Here is a 22,220-nt window from a genome sequence, read left to right on the forward strand (position 1 = left end):
TACACTTTTTATCCCGTAGGCACTGCATAATGCACCTTTCCCTTGCCACAGGATCCACGTGTTCCCCATCAGATGCTGGTTAAAGGATCTCGGGTTCAGGCCCTCGCCTCCGCCTCTCCCGCGCTCGTGTGCCCCGGGGAAGTCGCCCAGGCCACGGACCCCATCCAAATCAAAAACAGCCCTGTGAGGGGTTGCTTTTCGCAGGATTACCCCCGCGACCCGCTCGGCCGCCTGGCTCGGAGGCGGGACACGTGCACCGAGGGCATCCCGCGGGGCCCGGAGCCGGCTGCCGCAGGCAGGAGGGCCGCGCTGCCGGGAGGAAGCAGCCCCGGCCGGGGATCGCCGTCCGCGGGAGCACCCGGCCGGTGCAGAAACCCCCTTCCCGTGCCAGGCGCTGCCGGCCGGAGGGGGCTGGGGCTGGGGCCAGCCGAGCTGGGTGCTGGGAGCAGCTCAGCCGTGGTGGGAGCACGGGGCGCCCAGGCTCGGGGACGGGACCTCCACGGTCCTGTAACAGCTTTCCTAAAGCAGACAATACCCATTTACATTTAAGATTATGGGTTTTTTCTTTTTTTTTTCTTTTTTTTTTAATGCAAGGGGTATTGCTGAGCTGGAAAGAGGGCTGGGAACCAGGACACCCCTGGGCTGAGTTTGCTCCCCAGGACCTCCAAGTCCTGCGCCTCGTCTGCAAAACACAACCACCACCCCCAGGGGCTGTTCAGCTGATTACAGCTTACAAAGCAACTATATATACACGTACACACACACACTTTTTCACTGCATTTCTCTAACACAAATACACGCAGCTATATCCACTCTCACCACGTTTCAAGGATAACTGCAGAGGAAAGCTTAAAAAAAATATATAGCAAGAGCTGTGGTAAGGACAATTTGTGGGGTCATGAGGAAGTGTGCTTGCTTAAGGAGCTGCCCAACCGGGAACGGGAGCGCCGAGGGGCACCTGTGCCGCCGCTGCGCCCAGCGCTGGCCCCGCACGGGACGGGAGGCTCCGCGGCACGGCCGGCCCAGCTCGGGGCACGGGGACGCCTCCTGTGCTGCGTCCCAGCTGACGGGGACTTGATTTGGATGGGGCTTTAGGAGATTTACCAACGTCGGTGAGTCATTAAAGCAGCGATGCTCCCGCCAGCCTCAATGGCAGCAGAACCAGCCTCTATGTAGGAGCTAAAGGATCTATTTTATTCCTCCGGTCAATAAGACCAGGTCTGAGCTTAAGAGTGCCCATAGATTTTACCAAAGCTATATCCGTCTGCCCCCAAAATGCTATTTTCATCCATCCTGAATGGGATTAAGGCTGGCTCCTGCCCCAGCGTCTGGCCCGGCACAAGAGCGGACACGCACAGCTCTGTCCGGCAGGGCAACACGTCCCGTAACCTCCTGCGCCGCCAGCCTGGGAGCGGGGGGCATCCTCTAAATGGGGCTGGGAGATGCCCTGGACGCAAGCCCCGCGTTCGCTGCGGCACAGGGGGAGCAGCGGGGGACGAGCAGGGCTGGGACGGCTCCAGCCCGCACTGTGCTGCCCCGCACCCCCGGGGGCGAAAGCACACAAAGAAAGCGCTGCCTTTGGCTGTGTGTTTTGAGAGTTGTAAGGCATTCGCAAATTCTGGGTTTAATGGGTTGGTATAAGCCAGGACATAACATTCCTGAGAAATATAACACCGTGGCCAGCCACAGAGGAGAAATGAGAAGGGACAGGGAGTCCCCAGGACGCACAGCTTCTGTGTCGACACAGCTGACTGTTCATCCCGGGACTGCTGAGCTCCTCTTCAGTCGCTGCTGCTAGTGTTCCTGCCTTATCTGAAACAACTGCCGTATTTGCTATTCCTTGTCATCGCTTTGCAAGCTTAAAAGCAAAAAAGCAAAGTCCCAGCCCTTTCCAAAGACAGAGGCATGCCTGCCCCATCATCTTTATGTCAAAGTCACTGTTTGCCCCATGCCGTCACCTGATGGAGCACCGTGAGGTACGTGCAGTCCCCTTCTGAAATCCTCACTTGCGAAGCTCTCTGCTCTGTGACGATGTCCATAGGTAACAGCTAGCTGTCCAGACTGACTGACTATGGGTAGTAGAGCATCTCTTTTTACTTCAGGCCTTGCGGCAATCTTCTTTGACCCGTTTGTCTAAAATTGTTTTGGAAGTGAGAGTTGAGTTTCTACCCTTAGGTTAAGATTTGCTTCCCTTGCTAATGCTCGACAGATCAAGTGTCAATATTATTCCCTAGATTGATCTGTGTTACCCGCCCCTGTACAAACTCTGCTTGTACAAACAGCAGCTACATCAGACAAAGCCTGAACCAGTCAGAAACTATCCAGGAAAACTGAGTGTTTCACATTAGACTGCAAAGGAAGAGAAAGAAAGGAAAAAGCTCCCCAAGCATCAAGAGTTTTCTAGCCATATGCATGTAAAAATTTCTTCCCCTGCCACGTGACAGAGGAAGAGGCTCAGACCCATTACACAATAATAAAAATATGCCTTTGGCAAAGTTGAGCCAAAACTTGGAGCTGCTGCAGGAAGCTAGGAACACACGCAAAAAGGAGTAAAACATAAATAAAAAAGACAGAAGAAGTCAAAATTGCATGTCCCCCTCAGAAGGAAGCTGCTGCAGCAGGACCGGGGGGGTCGCGCTCTGCTGCCTGACAGTGATTTGCAGCAAAAACATCTGCTTACAATTCTGTAGGTTTCCAGTGCACATCAAGATCTAACTGAAGAGTTTTGTCCTGGTGAGTACATTCCCTTTTCCTTCTTTCTTTTTTTCCTTCCTTCTCTCTCCTCTCTTAACCTTAACTTTGAAAAACTTACCAAATAAGGTCTAAATCACTGAGCACTCAGGTTTCCGATGCATGCAGAGGAATCTGTAATGACAACAGTCTCAAGTTAAAAGAAATAATTCAGTAGGGAAACAGTCCTCGTAGACTTTTGCGCTCCAGACAGCTCGTACCATTTGAACTGCAGCCTCTCCCTTTCGTTCTGGTACTGACTGCTGACTTTTGCAGCACGGCTTTCTTCACAGACCTAGGAGAGGTTTGCCACAGGCAGCCCTGGCTGCTTAAAGGTAAGAAGGTGATGCAATATCAGGTACAGAAGCCATAACATTTTCCTTGATCTCTTTTGATATTATTTTGTGCAATAACAGTTAACAGAGCAAATTCATATCTGGTATAAGTACTTCATGGGGTTATATCAAAAATTAAATGCATTCATTTTATCTGTGCCGCTGCTGACACCAGCAGTGCACCTTGATTTGTCTATATCACTATTTAGGTCAGCATGGCCAACACTGCTTTGCTGCTCCCACCCCAGAGACACTGCAAGTAATCACCCGAGGTCAAATTATGCTCATGGGGAAACGGATTAGTTTGAAGACTAACCAAGACTCCTTGAGCTAATCTGTAAAATTCTGAAGCACGAAGATGGTTGTTTTATTTAATAAAGCCTCAAATACTTTAAAAAAATAGAGTAGAAAGCCAAATTAGTTTGTTCACTGCCTGGGTCACATCTTGCTGCTTGTATTTGGGTTATATAGACCATCCTGCTCATTTCTCCCATGTGCAGCAAGTTCCCCCCCAGCCTCTCTCCTCCCCCCCGCCCTCGCTTCCTCTCTGCGCACAGGCAGGCACTGCCGCCACGCTGCACAGGGTAGCTCCCGGGCTGAAAAGCACCGTCCAGCCTCAGTGTGCGCTGCCAAACAACCATCATGCTTGGCCATTACCATTTTTTGGATTTTCCCTCTGACGTGATTACAGCCCAGCTGCTCTGTAAGCAACAGGAAAAATAATTGATCCTGCTTGCCTGGGACTCACTCTTATGGGCAAATCTTTTCTTACAGATACTTTTTTTTTATATATATATTTATAGAAATAGATCCAACTTTTAACTGTACAATAAATTGGGGAAGTTACCAGGAACAGGGCTGGGACAGAGGGGGCTAGTGCAGGAGCTTGTAGGAGCCAAGCAGAAGGGAGGCTACCCAAAGCAGGTATTTTGTGGCAGTCAGATCTATAGGGGGAACAAGGCAAAAGCTGCATCCCCCCAAGCGCTTGTCCGAGAAGGGCATCTGGCAGAGACAAGCCTATCCCAGGCCCTGCCAGCTGCCTCTGCCAGCAGCAATCAGCTGGTCAGGAGTGGTGGTTGCAACGGGCCCCATGGGGATGCAGCTCCCCGTGATCATGGATGCCAGGGTGTCAGAATGACACACTGCAGCTCTGGTGACAAGGAGACACGGAAAACCCGTAAGAGAGCATGGATCCACAGTCCTGTCATGTAAGTGCTTCACATGATAAGGAAGTCCATGGGATACTAAGGTTTCAGCACAGAGAAGCTGGATTCAAATCCTGATGAATGCAAAAGTGACTGTTTAAAACAGTTTTATTATGGCAGCTTGGGGAGAGACAGACAGTCCACCCATTCCCACCATTTCTAGATCCTAAGGAAACTACTAGGAGACTAAGGAAAGCTACACCCCTGCTTGCCTCTCCCAGATCTCCTGCAGCAGGGAGAGCCAGGGTGAGCAGCACGTTCTGCAGAGGGCTTCAGAGAACCATCAGGAAGCAAAGGACCCAACAAAGCAATAAGGAAGAAAACAAAATGCTCTAAAATAGAAAAAGATCGCCATGTAAAGGCAACAGGAGCACTGGAACAGAGCCACAGAATATCCCCGTTTTCAGAGGCATGATTGCTTTAATGGAAACATTCATCACATTTCATTATGTAACTATAGCAAAGTCCCCTAAGCTCATTAGGAAGTTCATTAGGAAGAGATAATCCAGTAAACGCTCATGTTTGTAACACATTTGCAAATCAGAGATGCTCTGTCCGGATGTGATGATTTTTTTGAAAAATCATCTCCTTTTCGGTTTGTGTCCTGACAAAGATCTCCCTAAATTATCCCATGGGAATCCACTACACTGTTTTCCAGACAGCACAGATCCCAGAAGATGCCCTGGACCCCACATGAACAGTCCCCATGGGTTCAGCTGAAGGACTCAGGGATTCACTGTATCTAAAACCTAGCTGATGGATGTCTCAAACTCTGCCTCTCTATGCTTCATCCTTCCACCTAAGGGCACAGATATTTACAGCACATTTTAAAGCCTCTCTCCTTCTCTTGGACGCCAGAGGCAGGCAGAGGTATGATCCAGCTCTGATGAAAACTAAGGTTGCAAACTGAAGCTCTGACAAGCATCTGGTAGCCAAAAGGGACTCTCTTTAAAGACCCATACTCCAGAGTTAGTGCTGTAGCACTTGACCATCATCTGTCCACCATGAGATACATTACACCAAGTTGCATGAGCCAGAGGGTAAAGAGACTCCCGAGGGCTGTGCTGAAGGCACAACAGGCTTGTGTCACTGGCAGTCCTGTGGAGATTTTCCCTTCCCTTTGTCTTTGACTGAGCAACATGGAAAACACGACTGCTTATAAATATTTCAAAAGACATCATTTCAGAGTGAATCAATGGATGGATGGGATATTTTTAGTTGTTGGGATTAAAAGCGCTTTCTGCATGAATGAGATCTTGCGGATGTGCTGTAGCTGAGGGAGGCACACTCCACACGCAAAGGGCAGGAGTACCTCTGCTCTGACCCAAGCTCTCCCACCAGCGTGCTCAAAAACCCCAAGCAAGTCACTCGGCGTAGCCTGCACCAGTGCTGCTATGAGCTCCTCTGGGGATGCAGCCAGGACAGACCAGCATGGTTTTACTAGATTAGCCCTGGCTGAGCCCTGGCCTGCCATGACTAGGCTTTTGAGACATGAGTTAGCTTTTTTTAAGTCAAGCCGGTCTATGTTCTTTTCCCCTGTTAAAATCAGTGCATTCATAGCAGCATACTTTCCCCTGGGTGCTGAGGAGCTGAACATTTGCACTTCAGTAGCACATACAAACTACAGCCATCACCTGGGTCTCCCTGTGCTCAGTCAGGAGAGCAGGAGGACTCTTCTCCTCCCTAAGCATTCTGCCATCATCCGTTACCTCTTATAGCCCACTGAGCACATTCTCGCAGGACAGGAATTTGTCATGGGTGAAGTGTCTCCAAAACCCAATTACAAAAGACATTTTAATTGAAGTGTCATTAGAAATGTAATAAGTCAAATGAAACCCTGCTGCATGACCTTTGCTGCCAGGTCCACCGCCTGTACTTAGGAGAGGGCAGATGTTGATCTGTTTCCAATTTGCTTTTTGGAGCTCATCATATGTTCTACATTGAGGAGCAATTCTTCTTTTAAGGTGGAACAGCAGGAGGCTTGTTTTCTTTTAAAGAGATTTCTTTAAAAGGTTATTTATAGATTGCCTCATGAACGTGACTGTGCTTCTCATCCCACATGCATTACTATGATGCTGCATGAAACGCTCTTGCAGAGCCTTCTAACTAACACCGACTTGAGAGCCACATCAGACAAGCGCTCCAGGTGCTCCAGTATTCTCTCCCCAAGGAGAGCCAGCACCAGTTCAGATGCAGGTGCAAGAAACCCTGCAGGCAGCAGTGAGCTATGGGCTGTGTTACCCTCAGGGAAAACTCCTGCTCAGATTCCTTCTGACAGAGGCTAGCTCATATCCTGAATCCTGAGGAGCATTATTACTTCCAAAAGTCTTGTTCATTTAAAAACACAAATGGGGTGCTATTGTCTACTCGGGTATCCAGTACTGCCAACCGCAGCCTCAGGGCCCTCCTGCGGTAACAAATTGCCCAGGCTCAGGGTATTTTGTTTGCCACTTTTTATGCCTTCATGTCAACTGGTTCTGTTGTTTGGAGGTAAATAGGAATACTTAAGCTAAGAAACATTAAGAGAAGAAATCACCTTGCCTGCCTTGTGTTCCCCCTTACTCATGTCTTCTCTAAACGAAGCAATCCAACCTTCTTTTCAAGTTTTGTTCCACGATGAATTTTTTTCTTGCCACAGCTTATTAGTGTCACTTTCCTCCAAATGCCTTTCACGTCTCTTCTGCCCCATTTGAAATGGGTTACTAAAAGAGGCTTAAGAAATGTTGATAATTATTCTCTATCCTTTCCTCAGGCATTCCAGCACTTTGTTTCCCTTTCTGTACACTGAGCAGTCTTTATTCAGCTGTCCTAGCTAATACTGGTTTGTGGTTTCAGTCTCATAAGGCCATTAAAGTGACGCCTTTCACCAGCAGCAAATAAACTTAAGTACAAGAAAAACAAAAAAGACCAGAAGAACAAAATGGCTTAGCAGCCGAATCCAGCCCAGAGATCTGTTTTGCATTTCCCGCTCCTCTGCCTGTTCCTAATTATACATACTGCAGAACCGGGGGGCTCCCAATTCCACATTAATATGTAGCATATCGTTCTGCTGGATTTGGAGCATGTAACTTGCATTTCCATCCCCTTCAGGAGCCGATACCAGAATGACAGAGATAAGTCCAACGTGGAATTTATAAAATACTTCGAATGTCTCATTTCCAGTACAAGAGCTAGCATAACACTACTGAGGAGATGCCAAAAGCTCCCATTGTTTGGCTTAATATCAAGCAGGACCTTGCCTGGACAAAAGACCTACGACAGATTAAAAGGTCTGGGATATTGCAGCTTATGTTTCTACTGCATCTGTATTAAACTACTACAAATTTGTCTGAGCACCAAAGTATGAAGAAATATCTGAAAGACAGCTTGCTTACTTTCTCATCCCTGCTTGTATTAAGTATTTAGAGCATTTAGTTGCAAGATTTAAGGCTATGATAAGAAAGCCCAAGCAAGTAGAAGAGTCTTGCAAAATATTTAACCCCCAACAGCCAGCAGTAGCTGTAATATGGGGAAAAAAAATTCACACTAGTCTTCTCCATGAATTAAGAGCAAACACCTCTTATCCCCATGTATTGGAGTTGTATCAAAGTGATACATAGCTAATCCCTTAAAAACAAACAGAAACTCTTAATTTATTTGGCTTTAACTTCATCTCTCCTAATCAATGAGCTACCGAGCTAACAAGGAAACATCCACAAGTTTGTATAGGGAGAAATAGGATATAAAGCATAAAACTGCCAAGGCTACTGCAGATACAGAAGCTGAAAGAAAGAAATCCAGGCCAAGGGATCCCTTTTCGTCCCCCTACCAGCTTGCTTCCATAGTCATACAACTGGACAATAGTCCATTAGCATCTTCCCTCAGCCTGTGGTTAGTACCCAAAACAAGAGAGTTTAGCTCTATTTAAAGAATAAGGTGTTTGGCTCCAGGGGCCGGTGCCATCACTACTGGGGAGCTTGTGATCATCACACCTCCCTCACTAACAGCAAAGGGAAGAAGAAAATCTTCAGTTCAGGCACCAGCTCACACAGGAGGAGGCCTTCAGTTCTGGGGAGGGCTGCGGCAGGAGCACCTTTAGCCCACGGATAGACAAAAACTGACACTGTAGGGAAAATTCTTTTTACTGTACTCCTTACCACATGCACAACCCAAATGCTCCTTTGAGCTCTTCTAACATTCAGACACTCAGGTGGGTTGTGCACAGAGAGGACCTCTGAGTCTGAGCATCTTCTCTAAGCTGCTGATGCATCTGAGCACTATTTCAAGATATCACGACGAGGAGTTACTCAGCACTTGCATGTGTAAGTATTCGCAAACAGCCCCACGCGCACACATCCAGAGGGAGATTTTACTGTAGAGTACCTGCTGTGCTTCACTAGCAGTTACGTGGAAATAGCCACATACCAGAAAAGATATCCTACCAGGGCACTGCCTCCCTGCACAGCAGTGCAGTCAGACAAGCCCAGGAAGCTGAGATTCCCTCTGGGAAGGGAGACAGAGCCTGGGATGCTCCAGGAAAACTGTTGGTAAACACTATTTACCATCGTTGGTTACACTTAAAGCAATGGCTTACTTCACAAAGGTGGGAGACATACAGCTGGAATTTTTACCAGTTATCTATATTTCCAGGTTGAGCACCAGTAACAAAACATGAAGGCTCAGCCACCGCCACAGGAGAGAAAGGCCGTTCAGCACAGCGAGAGGGTAGAAAACCATCAGTGACGGAGGCGCCAGGGGAGGCAAGGCCTGGAGGATCCTCCAGGCTGGAGGAGAGCGGGGGAGCGGGGAGAGAGGGGAGGGAAGGAGAGCACCCAAGGACGGTCGTGGTCTCCACGCAAGGAGACGGTGCAGCCTAGCCGTGGCACAAGAGACTTTGCAGGCGATTCAGCTGCAGAGCAGCCCGCAGCTGAGCCGCGACAGGGAACGGGAAGGCCGGACAGATATCCTCCCCTAGCAAACAGCCTGAAGTCGTACTCGGGCAAAACACATTAAGGATGGCTCAACTGGGAACTTGGCACAAAGCCTCCCCAAGCCCACTTTTTAATTTCAGCCCTGTATTAACCTGCTGTTTTTGTGCTTGGATTCTGCAAGAAACCACCGTGACCCAGTAGCCACGTACGCATTAATGGGGAAGTTAACACCAAAACCCTGTCTCCTATCTCCCCACATAGTCGTTCTGCCTCAGACGTCCCCAGAGCTGCTTCACCCGGTGCCGTGCCCAGGGAGCTTCAGACTTCTGTCTCCTTGGCTTTACATCAGGCTGTTTTTAGAGATGATGGCAGTGCAGGCTGGGGCTCTGCTAGTCTGGAGCAGCCAAACTAGCTCCAAACTAGCATCCCTCTGTCACCCCTACTGGACGTTCAGCTTTTACAGGGAAAGGGAGGCAAGGGAGAGGGCAGGACAGGGAGGTCAGTGGTAAGGGTGGGAAGGCGGTCACAGGAGGGATGTGGGGCTCGGGAAGAGGAGAACGGGCTGATAGACGAGGGCCTTTTTTATCTCTCCCTGTATCCTCATCTCTCATTGCTGGTTGGCAGACCAAACAGCCACAGACAGACTGACTTTGGATAAGAGAAGGAGCTGCCAGGTGCATTTCTGTGAGAAAGAGAGGGGAAAAAAAACAAAACAAAGAAGGGATGGCCACAAATACTTGTTAACGGAAGAGCAAGTTGGTAAAAGAGAAACATTGCTCAGACCTGGAAAACTCCGTGAGCTAAATTCCTTGATTTATGTCATGCCAAAACAGCTCCCCTACCCTGCCCTCCCAAAAAGGCCTAATTAGTTCCCATTTTCATGCAAGTCCGCAGCATTCAGTCCACAGCGGAGGGAACACTGCTGCACACACGCATGCCAGATACTGCATGTATCAGTAAAGCCCCCATTTCATTTTCACAGGCTGCACCATGATCTCTGCTGTCCTTCTCCTCTGGACTGTGCCCTGTGTGGCAAACCACATCCTCAGCGGCTTTGTCAAGGGAGGGTTGCAGGAAGGGCCCCAGCAGCTGGCGTGCAGTGTGCCAGGACCTCCCGGTCCCCCTGGCTCCCCCGGAACCCCCGGCTCTCCGGGGACGGTCGGCAGAATGGGCTTCCCTGGCAAAGATGGCAAAGACGGCAAGGACGGGGACAAGGGAGAGCACGGTGATGAAGGTAAGAAGAAAGTGCTTCTTGGAAGAAAACATGGGTAAAATATAAAAGCAATAGTGCAATAGTCCAGTTAGCACCAAGCCATCATCCCAAATCTGAGTCCCAGGATAGACAAGTGTCCTGCTCTCCCCTTTCCAACATCTCCCACTCATCAGCTCCTGCCAATGACTTGCAGACTCACCCATTGCATCTGGGTACCTCCACTTAGCTCAACTGCTGCTGGCCTGAGCAGTGGACGGGACCTTTTATGTTTGCATAGAGTCAAATTCTTGAAGGTCTAATTAAATTAAAGTAGCAACTGAGAGGAAAATATTTCAAACCTCATTCCAAACGCTGTGCCAAAAACTGCTAAAAAGTATTATTTGTGGTTGGAGTCTTAATGGGGTCTATTGTCTTGATTTTGTTATTGTCTTTTTTCACCCCAGAGTGAGATTTTCCCTATTTTGGCATATACCCCTAGAAGAGACAGTGTTGGTCTCCAATTCATGGCCTCCAGGGAAATAAAGTCAGAAGAAAAAAAATAAGTACTCAATATTCCCAAAACAGCAACGACATTTTGGTGAGCACTTGCAGCGCTGTTGGAGGCCCGGGAGCCTCTTGGCAAGAAGCCGCCTGGTCACCCTGAAGCGGTGGTGACTGACCCTATCCCTCTGCATAGGAGCTGAGGTGCCTCCGGCCGTGCAGCCCCATTTGCAGCGACACGGGCCATGGGAGCACGCCTGAGCTGTGACCACCTTCCCACTGGCATGAGGGAAGCAGGGACTGTCTAGAATGCTCCAACACGGTAACAAGCGCTTCACTGACCACGTTCAATCTAAAAAGATACATCAACACTTCTCCCCCCACACACCTTTTTCTAATATTGAGGTGGGGCTCTCTCATTTAGACAAATGCTTATTCTAAGCATCAGAACCAATTACAGTTAAAAGAAAAAAGAAGAAGAAGAAGAAGAAGAGGAAAAAAAAAACAGTGGTTTCCCTTTGCCACACTAGAGTGCACTCCCGGTTCAGCATAATACCAGCAAGCAAATGCTGCACCTTCCTCTCCTGTTTCACCCTGCAAAAGGGAATCTGGAGAACAGGTTTCCACCCACAGCTGCATTTAAATCTAGTCTTGCTGCAGCAGGTTGAGGAGCAAGATATAAGTCCTCATTAATTTCTTTTGTATCAGACTCTACCACAACTGATGCTAATCAGCAGTTTCAGCATCGCTGGGAGAGCACCCAGCTTGCTCCCCATCTCAAGGCCATCTTTGCAATGAATGTGTCCCAGTTCACATCTGGCCCATCTCCTAGCTGGAAAGGGCCTTTTACCACACTTGGAATCTTCTCTTACAATAGATTATAAAAGATAATTATGTTAAATGTAAAAATTAGACAGGAGATTAAAAATCCTCTCTGCTCTAGGCTACAGTTTCCAAAAGCTTTCCAAACCCATCCCACTCCTTCAAAACCCAAAGGTTAGAGCCTGCTCCTAGCTAACTTCATAACTAATTACTCCTTTCTTAGATGAGTCAAATAATTGAACCGACCTCTTAGTCCTTAGAAGGGGGAGGCTATCCTGCTCCAGACCCCCTTCGTTATAATGCTTCCTCTTAAGCAACATGGTCAACCAGTCCTGACATGCTTCCAGCCCCAGGTGGTATTTCATAGGCTTCTCACCAGAGATGTTTTCCTCCCACATGAAAATAAACTATGATACAGCTTTCCACTCACCATATCATGTCTTTTTCTGAAACAAATTTACAGTGTCCTTTGTCTTCTAGGCCCACAAGGCAGAACAGGAAACCCAGGCAAGCCAGGACAGAAGGGGAAAGCAGGAGCGGTGGGCAAGGCAGGCCCACGAGGGCCAAAGGGTTTAAAGGGCAATCCCGGAAAAAATGGAGCACCAGGGAAGAAAGGGCCCAAAGGGAACAAGGGCGAGACAGGGATGCCGGGACCCTGCACCTGCAATGCCAGAGCAGCCAAATCTGCCTTCTCTGTGGCTGTCTCAAAAAGTTACCCAAGGGAAAGGCTGCCCATCAAATTTGACAGGATCCTGATGAATGAGGGAGGACACTACAATGCTTCCAGCGGGAAATTTATATGCGGCATTCCGGGTATTTACTACTTCACTTATGATATCACTTTGGCCAACAAACATCTGGCCATTGGCTTGGTCCACAATGGGCAGTACCGAATCAAGACCTTTGATGCCAACACTGGTAACCACGACGTTGCCTCGGGATCAACTATTCTTTCTCTGAAGCAGGAGGATGAGGTATGGCTGCAGATCTTTTACTCAGAACAAAATGGGCTCTTTTATGATCCTTACTGGACAGACAGCTTATTTACTGGCTTCCTGATATACCCTGATCAAGATTATCTCAATGAAATCTAGGATGAGAGGCTATTCTGTGGGGGAAAAGTAGGAAATGCATATGAGAGCTCATTCCAGCAAAGTATAGCCTGTACATGGACATGCGTGGGATTCTCACATGATTCCACATTCTTGGAGCTAACAGCCTGTATTGGCTATTTGGATATTTACTTGATGTCACCAAATATTCCACAGGGTGCCAGGATCAATAGGACCCACTTTAAAATAGTCTCATGTGTCTCCAATCTCCAAGCCACCTCTTATGTTTTCCATGGCCATTCCAATGTGCCATGGACATGCAACTTTAACACTGGTGCAGAACGTTTTGATTATTTTATTATTATAAAGTATGCAGGCAAAATCCCATTTCCTGAAAACCTATTTGGAAGGGTCATTGACATTGCAGACCATATCAGTGCCCCTCCCTCTCCAAAAATAATAATCCTTATTGACACAAAGTTAAGCTTCCCCAGCTAGTTAGAAGTCAGGAAGCTGTCAGCTAACATTATAAAAGTAACCATAATCCTCAGCCTTATCAAAGCAGTACTAATAAGCAAAGGTGTCCAGTCTAAATGGAAAACAACACAAACAAATGATCTCTTCTTTTTTAAAGCTGAAGGTAAAATTTGTAGGACAGAAGCTGCTCCACTGAGCACTAGTGGCATTTCTCAGATTTCATCCACAATATGCAATAACCAATGGTCACTTGCCCTGGAGTCCTGCATTCGCTTTTAGACAGGCACCCGTAAAGCTATGACCGGAGCGTGGCCTGGACTGTGCAAGCCAAATACCTGCAGGACTCAGATCCAGATCGGAGTGTGAACACTGCAGATAAGACTAATTTGAGAACATGAACCTTTACTCCAGAAAAAGGTTTAATTCCCCCTTCCCTTCATCCCTGCCAGCTTTTACTGTAAGGAGATACTTCTGGTGCTATTGAGATGCTCTTCAAGGGCTTGATACTACAAATAGACCCTATCTTACTGATGATAGGCTCTTCCCTCTTCTCCCCCATATCACATATTACAGATGCTCCAAAAGTCAGCAATATCTGTATTGTACGGAAAAAACAGAAAAGTCAGAAGCTGAGGTACTGAGTGTTTTTTTCCCCATATCAGCTAAAACAGGGGCATGCTGCAAAATGGTTCATTATTATTATATCAAAGGAAATTCTCCTGCTATAAAGCTGCTGAATCTGGCTGCCTTGCTCCAGGATGCCCAAACACACACTACGATACAGAGGTCTCCGTCTTGGTAGCCAGATGGGAGGATCCTGTCTTCCTTGCTATCAGATGTGCCATCTTGGTTTCCACAGTCAATTCCACAGCCATTTCTCATCTCCATATGAAAACTCATATGAAGTTCCAGTTCCTCTAAGCCTCATATTTAGGCATTGAAGGGAGATTCGTTATGAACAAACAAGGATTTTTTTTAATCTTACTTTCATAAGTCAAAATGTTTGCATGATTTTCGAGAACTATAGTAATTGTGTTGTAACTTGCAAAATCGTTTCAAATACATTTTATAAAATAAAGCAGAACTAAAATACTACTGGAATGGTCTTGCTATTTATAAAATAGTTTCCCAGAAGGTATTTCTAAACCGTCTTGCATTTTCCAAACACTGTTGGTTTTAATGGTGGACTCTGTAGGGCCAGGTAGAACAAGAATATTTCCTCCCAGCCTGGCAAGGACAGTGCACAGGATTTTCTGTTCTCTGTGCAAGAATATTTGGAAGGTGGAAGAACATGATCCGTTTGTTGCGATGAAGCTGCTGTCCTAAAGGGCAGGTGTCCTTTCCTCGACAGTGGCCACTCAGATAATCTCTCTCTCTTTCCAAGCCTCTCTCATTTGAGCTGTGCTGCATTGCATTTCACAAGCAGCTTCCCAGAGGGAGCAGCAGTTCAGGCCATCACCTTTCTTTCTTGACTCCCAGCCACGCACTCCCACCACACTATGACAGCCGTCAGCCCACCTGGGACAAACCCACTTTGCTCCCTGCAGAGCAGCACTAGGGCAGCCCCAGGGAGGCTGCAGGAAGTACGGGCAGGACAGGCAGGACTGCCTCGCTGGGACACCACCCAACTGTGCTGTATCCACACGGGAAGCCACGTGAAACTGCTTTAATTAATCCAACAGCACTCATGGACCACAGCTACCAAAAGGGAGAGACCTTGCTCCCATCCCTCAGACCCTTCTTCTCAATTCAACTTATTACCTATCCCCCCAAAAAAATTGATTCCATTTTTTGATTTGGGTTCAGGTTAGTTTTCTGCTAATCTTGTGAGCTGAATCCACTTGGAGCAAAGCAGGTGCCAGAGCTGGAAGAGATTGGAGATCACTACCAGGAATAACACTGAGAAGCGAAGGGCCAAGGGGAAGCATGGTGAGCAGTCTGGTCACCTCAGCCGCACCGTGAACTTCGCAGCCCTCCTGTTACCCAACGGAGGGGCTCCAGCATGGAGCGTTTCCTCCGCAGGTTGGTCCTCTCCAAGGGACTCGAGCTGGTTTCCCCAGATGAGAAGCAGTGGGAAGTTACCTGTCCAGCAAAGCATCTTTTTTGGTGTAGTGAAATGAAAAACCTGAAAATTAGTCTAAGTCTGGAATATCGAAACGCAAATCATCAGACACTCTGACCCCTGCCAAGTGCTCACTACTATAGGGTTTGCTTTCAGCTTGGGGCCGTGAGGTCCTCCCTCGAGGGGCACCGCAGGGAGTGCTGGCTCCAACATGCTGGTGTCGGCCCTTGGCAGCGGCTCCAGGTACCGCACCAGGTCGCTGTGCTGGCCGCTGTACAGCACGCAGCTCGAGACAAGCCCCAGCCCGAGGGTCTGCTGCCGGTCAACAGACGGAAGCGAAAACTCAGAAACCAACAGGATGGAGCCAGCAAAAGGGAGAGGGACAGTTTCTTCACAGAGGATTAAATGTCCCCTCGGACCAAGCCATTTAAAGATACTGTGCATCACATAAGTATTTCTCTGAATGAGGCATTAATGTCTGAGGCGATACATATGGGTTGCTTTTGCATGTGTTCCTCAGAAAAGATGAATTTCCTCTCGTGATGCCTCAAGAACAAACAAGGTAATTTGCATGCTGAACAAAGCGTCTCTGCATAGCTTGATCCTGCAAGCAGAATCATTTCAAGAAACTGGGCTTCCTTCTTCCTCACCCAGGAGATAAGGGAAGAAAAAGACAGTGGGCAAGGTAAGAAGTATACTGGGTCACTGCAGGGTCAAACATTAAAACATTAAGAGCCAACCTCAAAGAAAAGAAAAAAAAAAGTCAAGAGAAATCCCTTCTCCACACCCCAAAACCAAATGACTGGCTCAGACCTAGGAGAATTACATATTCTGGCTTGCTCCTACATCTTTGGGCTGCATTTATTTTGTGCTCACTTTTCCCTCCAGCCAAGCAGGCTAATTTGTTAAACTGAAGACAGAGATTTTCATGGAATCTCTTTATTCCAGGAATGGGGCGTTTCTGGAAGAACACCAAACCCAAGCATGACTCCACCAGGCTCTGGCTGTCGCAGCCATGCTGTCCTGAGCGAGCTCCACCTCTACCCCCGGTGCAAATGGCTTGTCCCAGCTGTTAGCATCAGGGCTGCCCTTTGCCACCTTCTGCTCCGAGTGCCAGCGCGAGGTCCCTCCTGCGCATTAACATGCCGGCAGCAGGGATGCAAGGAAAACCAGGTGCACCCACAGTCTTATTTAGTTCAGCTTTTGCCTCCCTAAGGATCCTTCCATCCCAGCAAAGAGGCTCAGCTGGTTCCTCTTGTGTTTTGTTACAGACCACCTGGCCACGGCTCACCACCTCAACGCAGCCTCCCCAAGCCCTCCCCCCCAGTAAGGGCCATCCTTCGTAAAAGCACCTTGAGGTTAATTTTGTATGTGTCTGTTATATGCAGTTCAGCCCGAACAATGAATGGAATAAACATGGGGGGAAAAAAATCTTCACTGTGGAAAAATAACACATCTAATGTCACAGCTGGAAAGGAGGTGCTGGAGCAACGCAGCCCGCCCCAACCAGGCCCGGAGCTGCCCAGACACCACACTGCCGGGCTTCCTCGTGCACCCAGACTGCCGAGACCAGCACCTGGGAATCTTTATCACCTCTCCTCTTCAGGGAGACCACGTAAAGGAGGACCCATGTTTCCACAGGAGGTGCCTATGGGAGTGTTGACCAGTCACCATGGTTTCCACCGCACCCCAGATTAGCGCATCTTCAGTTATGTCAGTTAACACTCGGCAATTAATACCCAGTGCTAAAACAAGAAAAATCTGCTGTTCTGTTCTTCCAGGTTTTGTCAACGCACCACACACTGTTTAGTCAACTGCCTTGCTAATTAACACCATGTCCCTAACGACACCAGTTATCACAGGCCTGCCACTGCTTTGCACAGAGCCGGGGGCCACGGGGCTGCCACAGCTCTCGGCACAGCCCCCGCTGCCCTGCGTCCCAGCAGCGCTGGTCCCACGCGCCTTCCCTTCCCACCGCCCAGAGCTGCTTCCGCACTCCAGACAAGCCAGCTCCAGCTCGGAGCTCCCTGATTTACAGCTGTCGGGTCACAGGAGCCCCCAGCAGAGCCCTCCAGGACCGTGGCAGTGCCACGGACCCCCAGCACATCCATGCCTGCCCCTCAGCTTATAGCACATGACATCTTACTAGCGGGAAAACAATAAGGGAGGTTTCCCCCCACACACCTTTTCTGCTACTATTATAAATCTAGTAATTACTCTGTCATTCTTCATTGCATTTTTCAACTGATGTGTTGTGTGGAGGCCATATCCCATGGGTGCTTGATAGCTCAAGAAATGAAAGACCTCCATGAGGAAGGATAGATTCACAGAGCTCCTAGTTTCCACAGAAACCACCGGCTGAGAGGAGGGCAGCAAGGGAATACGCCGTGCTTAGACCGGGGAAGGAGCAGGAATGAAAAGACAGAGCGTTTGAAGGGGAAATTCACAGGGGCTCATCTTGTGCAACATGTCATTTCTCAAACAAAAAGCCTCAGATGTTTCAAGCTGTTATGAAGAACAGGACCCAGAAGCCTCCCCCTCAGCCTCTTCTTATGGCCAGTGCCATGCCCGTGGAGCCACAGCCCGCAGCACCCCACAGCAAGGGGCAAGCAAAGCAAAATCCCCACCCAACCCACTCTGCATCCACAGAAAATGAAGAAAATGCAGGCTGCAACTATTTGCGAGCCTTTAAACACAACAGACTCCTCAATCTACATGACATATCTGCAGTACAGTGATGTTTTCCTCAAGCCCTAGAACAATGTCTGCAATGCTGTTCTTCCCTTGCATTGCCAGGAGTTTATTAGTCTGGCGCAAATGCACATCCAACAGGGACTCGCTGAGGCTAACAAAGCACCTCATACCAGACAGGCTTAACAATTACAGTCCTTGAGCACAGTCCTAATCCTGTAACATTGTCCCTTTTTTAGCAAATCACTCACACCTTGTCTCTGCCAAAACCAGGTGAAAACAGGCTCCACTTTCCTGAATGCTTGAACTCCCCAGGGAATGGGGCAGCCTTACTCTCTCCCCTCCCTTGGGTCCTTCTCCTAGGGCAGCACAGAGGTCTTCTCCAGCACAACCCAGCTTCACATTAGCACTAACCAAGCTAAACCAGCAAAACAGCAGAGCTCTAAGGAGTTTTTTCCCCACTAGACTTGTTTTTTGCTCCTTACTACACAGCCCCACCTGTGCTCATTCCAGGAGAAGATGTGACAACCTGGATTTAGGGTACAACTCCACAAAATGCACCAGTCCAGTGTAACACAAGGAGGAGGTCCTGCTTACCTCTTGCTGCTCCTAGCTGTCCCTTCTCACCACTTCCTTTGTACTAGCTCCAGATCACTTGGTGAGTTGATTTAACTCTCCAAAACCTCAGAAAACTAATCTAATAGAAAAAAAAATGGGTTCAGTGAGGTAGATCAGGTAATGAAAACATGTGACAAACAATAGAGCTGGTACAAAGTGACTGAGAGAACTGTGCAAGCAAAGCAGTAGAAAGCAGGACAAGGCACAAAGAGTCAGAGGACCTTCTCCTGTCTCCTCAGCAGGAAGCTGGGACTCTGTGAAATTACTCAGAACAGCTTAAACTAGCACTCAATATGTGGCTGAGCCAATCTAGCTTTGGGATCCTGGCTAAATGGGAGGCACCTGGGGTGTGAGTGAGCCAGGCAGCCCACCTGTGAAGGGGGAGCACAGGTGTGAAGTGTTCTCAGGTTGTGCTGGTTCCCCTCTCCGAGTGCAGGAGGAACTCCCTCCATCTCCAGTAGCTAAGCAGGTAGAAAACCAACCCAAATGGCCCTTTGGGCATGTGCCAGCCTCCCTGGTAGGAACTCAGTCACTAGCAGACCTGGTATTACGCTTGAGATCTGACTAAAAAGCCTTTTTTTCCCCCACCTAGGCTCAACCAGGAGAGGCTTAGCTCCTTGATGGCGTTGCGGTGGCTGCTCTTAGTGCAGGGTTTCTACTGCTTGCTTCCGCCTCTGCCCTGTCTGATTCTGCTGTACTCGTGGGTAAGATATGGGTTGCCTGAGCTGCTTTCTGGTCACTCTGAGATTTTTGACCTCAGCTATTTTCAGATACTTTTGTTCAGCCTAAAAGCAATGTTATTACTCCAGCACTCAGAAGGGCAGTACCAATAGTAAAGATGTAATCTTTAATCAATCCCTCAACATAGATGATTTTATTGATTTGAAATGAGGCTCACTTCAATGAAGTTTAACTGACTGCAAATATGTTTTACCCAGCTATGCTTTACTAATGATGATAGACTAACATAAAACTTCCCCAAATTAATATAGACTTTGTGCAAAGCTATTTACCTATTGAATCCCCATGGCACTTCACTTTGATCTAACTCAGGCTGTTTTTTAAAACACTTGAAAATTAAATCAATACAGTTCTGATGTGGATAAAGCCTATATTTTTAACTCAAACTTTATCTGCAATATCAGAACTTGACGATGATGCTAATTTGAATGATCCTGTTTGTATGGCAAATACATACTGTAGCTGCAGTCAACTTTTATAATATCAGAGGCTTAGACTGATGCAATGTCTGGGTATCGCTTGTTTAACTATTAGATGGAATAGTTACCGGAGTCCCTGTTTTAGGCAAGTGGCCTTGCTGGTGCTCCCTCCTTCAAAATAAATGATTCCAAGGTTCAAGGCTAAGCCTGAGCTCTTATTGGGTCTGTGTCTAATTTGTTACTGTAAATATTTTATGATGCCAAAGACACTATATATAAAAAGAAAAAACCAGTATAGTATTCTTTTTTGAACACTAGTAACATAGGTATGCTATAGAAAAGAGAACTACCTCAATTAATTAGGGCAGCAGGCTTTTTCCTTGTCTGTTTCCATTTTTTTTAAATATTAATGCAGCCTGAGATCAGTCAGATCTGCAGAAGGAGTCTTTCTGTAGATCACACTTGCTTCATTTCCAGATGGAATAAGTGAAACACATGGGCCACATTCTGAGAAAAAAAAAACAACAACCCTCTTTTGTCTGGAAAATTAAAACCAACATTATATGGAACAGTTTTCTATTTCATATGGAATCTCTCAAAAATTTGTAATAATTTAGATTAAAAAATACAAGAACTTTGAAGCAATAGATGATATGTATGTAAAGAATATCTGAAAATCCATACCATGATTATATTATTGAAACTTGATTTGAAAGAAGTTATAGAAGTTATTCTTTCTTTCATATTAACACCAATAAATTTGAGAACTATATTGAGATGATACAAATACATACATGATACTTGTTGTAGAAAATGAATATATCATTGTATAAATTATAAATGTATTACTTCTATTTCTTGTAAAGAAGTGCTCAGTCTGTTACTCAACAATAAACTTAAGGCTGTGCTCAGTTTTAAGCAAAAAGACAATATAGATACATGCCTTAATTTAAGTAAAGAAAGAAGTAAGCATCCTGGTATCCCATTAAGCAAAGTAGACGTACTTAAAAGGAAATAGGGGAGAACCATTTCTGACGGACAGTTAGTGGCAGCTTTTAGCCAAAGGCTTAATGGCTGAGTCCACCCGACTTCACTGATTCTCTTTTTATAGCGGGGACAAGCCACCAAACCTAGAACATAAACAACTGGTGTGTGTTTTCCTCAGAAGAACTGGTCAACAATTTTCTTCATTGGCCAAAAAATATTTTTCCAGGAACACTAAAATCAACACAAATATTTATTTGGATTGAAACATGTTGGGTTTTGTTGTTCCTTTTCTTTTGGAAAATAACTAAGAAACAAGTGTTTCATGAGATTCTCTTAAGGATTCCTGCTTGGAATGACTGGCCATTTGCAAAAACCTCCTAGTTCTAAAACTGATTCTAAAAATGCTGTGTAGTTCCTTAAATGGGGAAGTCGCTGCCAGGCCTGGGTAAATTTTTGCCTGGAAATTCTTTATCCTGAATGGATCAACAGTGAGATTTGGGTCTAGAACAGGTTGTGTGGTGATTTTCTGGCTCCTGGAATTGCTGAAGTAGATTGCTGAGAAAGACTTGTTGAAGCATTTCAATGCAATCTACTGAAATATCCTGTAGACTATCTATATGGACCCCAGGGGCCTAGGAATAAAGACAAGGGCTCATTGGATATGAAGCTTGGGGTGGACCACAAGTGCAAAGCAAGGACTGACACTTAGCCTGAACTTGTACCGCTCCCCCAGGCTAGGCTGAAGGCAAACCACAAACCCACAGGCGCTGTGGCAGCGTGTCAGGCTCCCGTCACATCTGGCACCGCGCACTTCTGCGTAACAGGGATGTGACCTGCGACTCTGGCCCCAAGACAAGAGGCCCCAGGTTGTGTGAAGCACGGGGGACGCTGCCGGCTCCTGGAGGCAAGCGCCTTCCCGGTGAGTCTCGGCTCCGTGGCGGAACAAGGCAGAGTTGCCTGCTGGTGCCGTGATGGGAGAGCAGGGTACAGGCTGGGAGGGAGTCTGCTCCCCCGAAGGCCCGGTCTGAGCAGCTTGCAGGCAGCGGGACACGGGCTAACATTTCTGTCCACAAGCACCTGGCAGCTAAAGACAAGGCATCCTGTACTGGGAACCACGAAACAAGTTCAAAGTTCATCTCTTCTGGGAATGCTGCGGATAGTTACTGAGTATCAGTAATTTGGGAATCTTGGGAAAATTGGGAAAAACCTCATATTCCTCCCCCTCAGACAGGCGATTCTCTTCGCGCTACGCTTTGCGGTCCGGCTAGGAAGCAACCCAAGCACAGCAGACCCGGCGAACGGCGCCGCTGGCTGCCCGGCAGGGAGCGTGGCCCGGCCTGAGCACCGCTGTTCCGCCCGCGCTCCGCCGCCGGGCAGCTCTCCCCCCTCGGCCGCTGCCGCCGTCGCTGCCGCCGCCCCCGCGCCGCGCTGCCCTCCGGGCGCCCCAGCAGCGGCGGCGACGAAGGATGCGGCTCCGT

General features: G+C 47.7%; 1 protein-coding gene and 1 long non-coding RNA gene across 5 annotated transcripts in view; one reads left to right on the forward strand and one right to left on the reverse strand.

The window, feature by feature from the left end:
* LOC112994319 (uncharacterized) overlaps window positions 1-20,251 on the reverse strand; it is a 32,849-nt gene extending 12,598 nt beyond the window's left edge. The window contains exons 1-4 of one of the 3 annotated variants that reach the window (XR_003261928.2): window positions 20,106-20,251; window positions 18,575-18,674; window positions 2,813-2,865; window positions 1,468-2,133 (exon numbers count right to left, since the gene is read on the reverse strand). This is a non-coding gene — a long non-coding RNA (uncharacterized LOC112994319). Of the gene's footprint in view, window positions 1-1,467; window positions 2,134-2,812; window positions 2,866-2,951; window positions 3,030-18,574; window positions 18,675-20,105 lie in introns of those variants that run through there. The other 2 variants (XR_010391726.1, XR_010391727.1) reach the window with 2 other exon arrangements.
* C1QTNF2 (C1q and TNF related 2) lies at window positions 2,345-14,319 on the forward strand. 2 transcript variants are annotated; one of them, XM_064520859.1, is made up of 4 exons: window positions 2,345-2,733; window positions 8,460-8,571; window positions 10,163-10,414; window positions 12,176-14,319. In XM_064520859.1, exons 2-4 carry the CDS (start codon window positions 8,514-8,516, stop codon window positions 12,787-12,789), a joined length of 924 nt encoding a protein of 307 aa, XP_064376929.1. In that variant the 5' UTR covers window positions 2,345-2,733; window positions 8,460-8,513; the 3' UTR covers window positions 12,790-14,319. The 2 variants fall into 2 exon arrangements, with proteins under 2 accessions (XP_064376929.1, XP_025974361.1); XM_026118576.2 differs by lacking the exon at window positions 8,460-8,571 and having other exon boundaries at window positions 2,353-2,733.
* Window positions 20,252-22,220: the final 1,969 nt, after the last annotated feature.

The sequence above is a fragment of the Dromaius novaehollandiae genome, chromosome 15 (genome assembly GCF_036370855.1).
Source record: "Dromaius novaehollandiae isolate bDroNov1 chromosome 15, bDroNov1.hap1, whole genome shotgun sequence".
Taxonomy (NCBI): domain Eukaryota; kingdom Metazoa; phylum Chordata; class Aves; order Casuariiformes; family Dromaiidae; genus Dromaius; species Dromaius novaehollandiae.

What these genes read in the sequence shown, in the direction of transcription:
- C1QTNF2 (XM_064520859.1), top strand. Translation starts at nt 8,514, where the DNA reads ATGCATCTGAGCACTATTTCAAGATATCACGACGAGGAGTTACTCAGC. An exon ending in GTTACTCAGCACTTGCATGT is followed by an intron (nt 8,572 to 10,162) that starts GTAAGTATTCGC and finishes TCATTTTCACAG; the next exon opens with GCTGCACCATGATCTCTGCT. An exon ending in GGGAGAGCACGGTGATGAAG is followed by an intron (nt 10,415 to 12,175) that starts GTAAGAAGAAAG and finishes TTTGTCTTCTAG; the next exon opens with GCCCACAAGGCAGAACAGGA.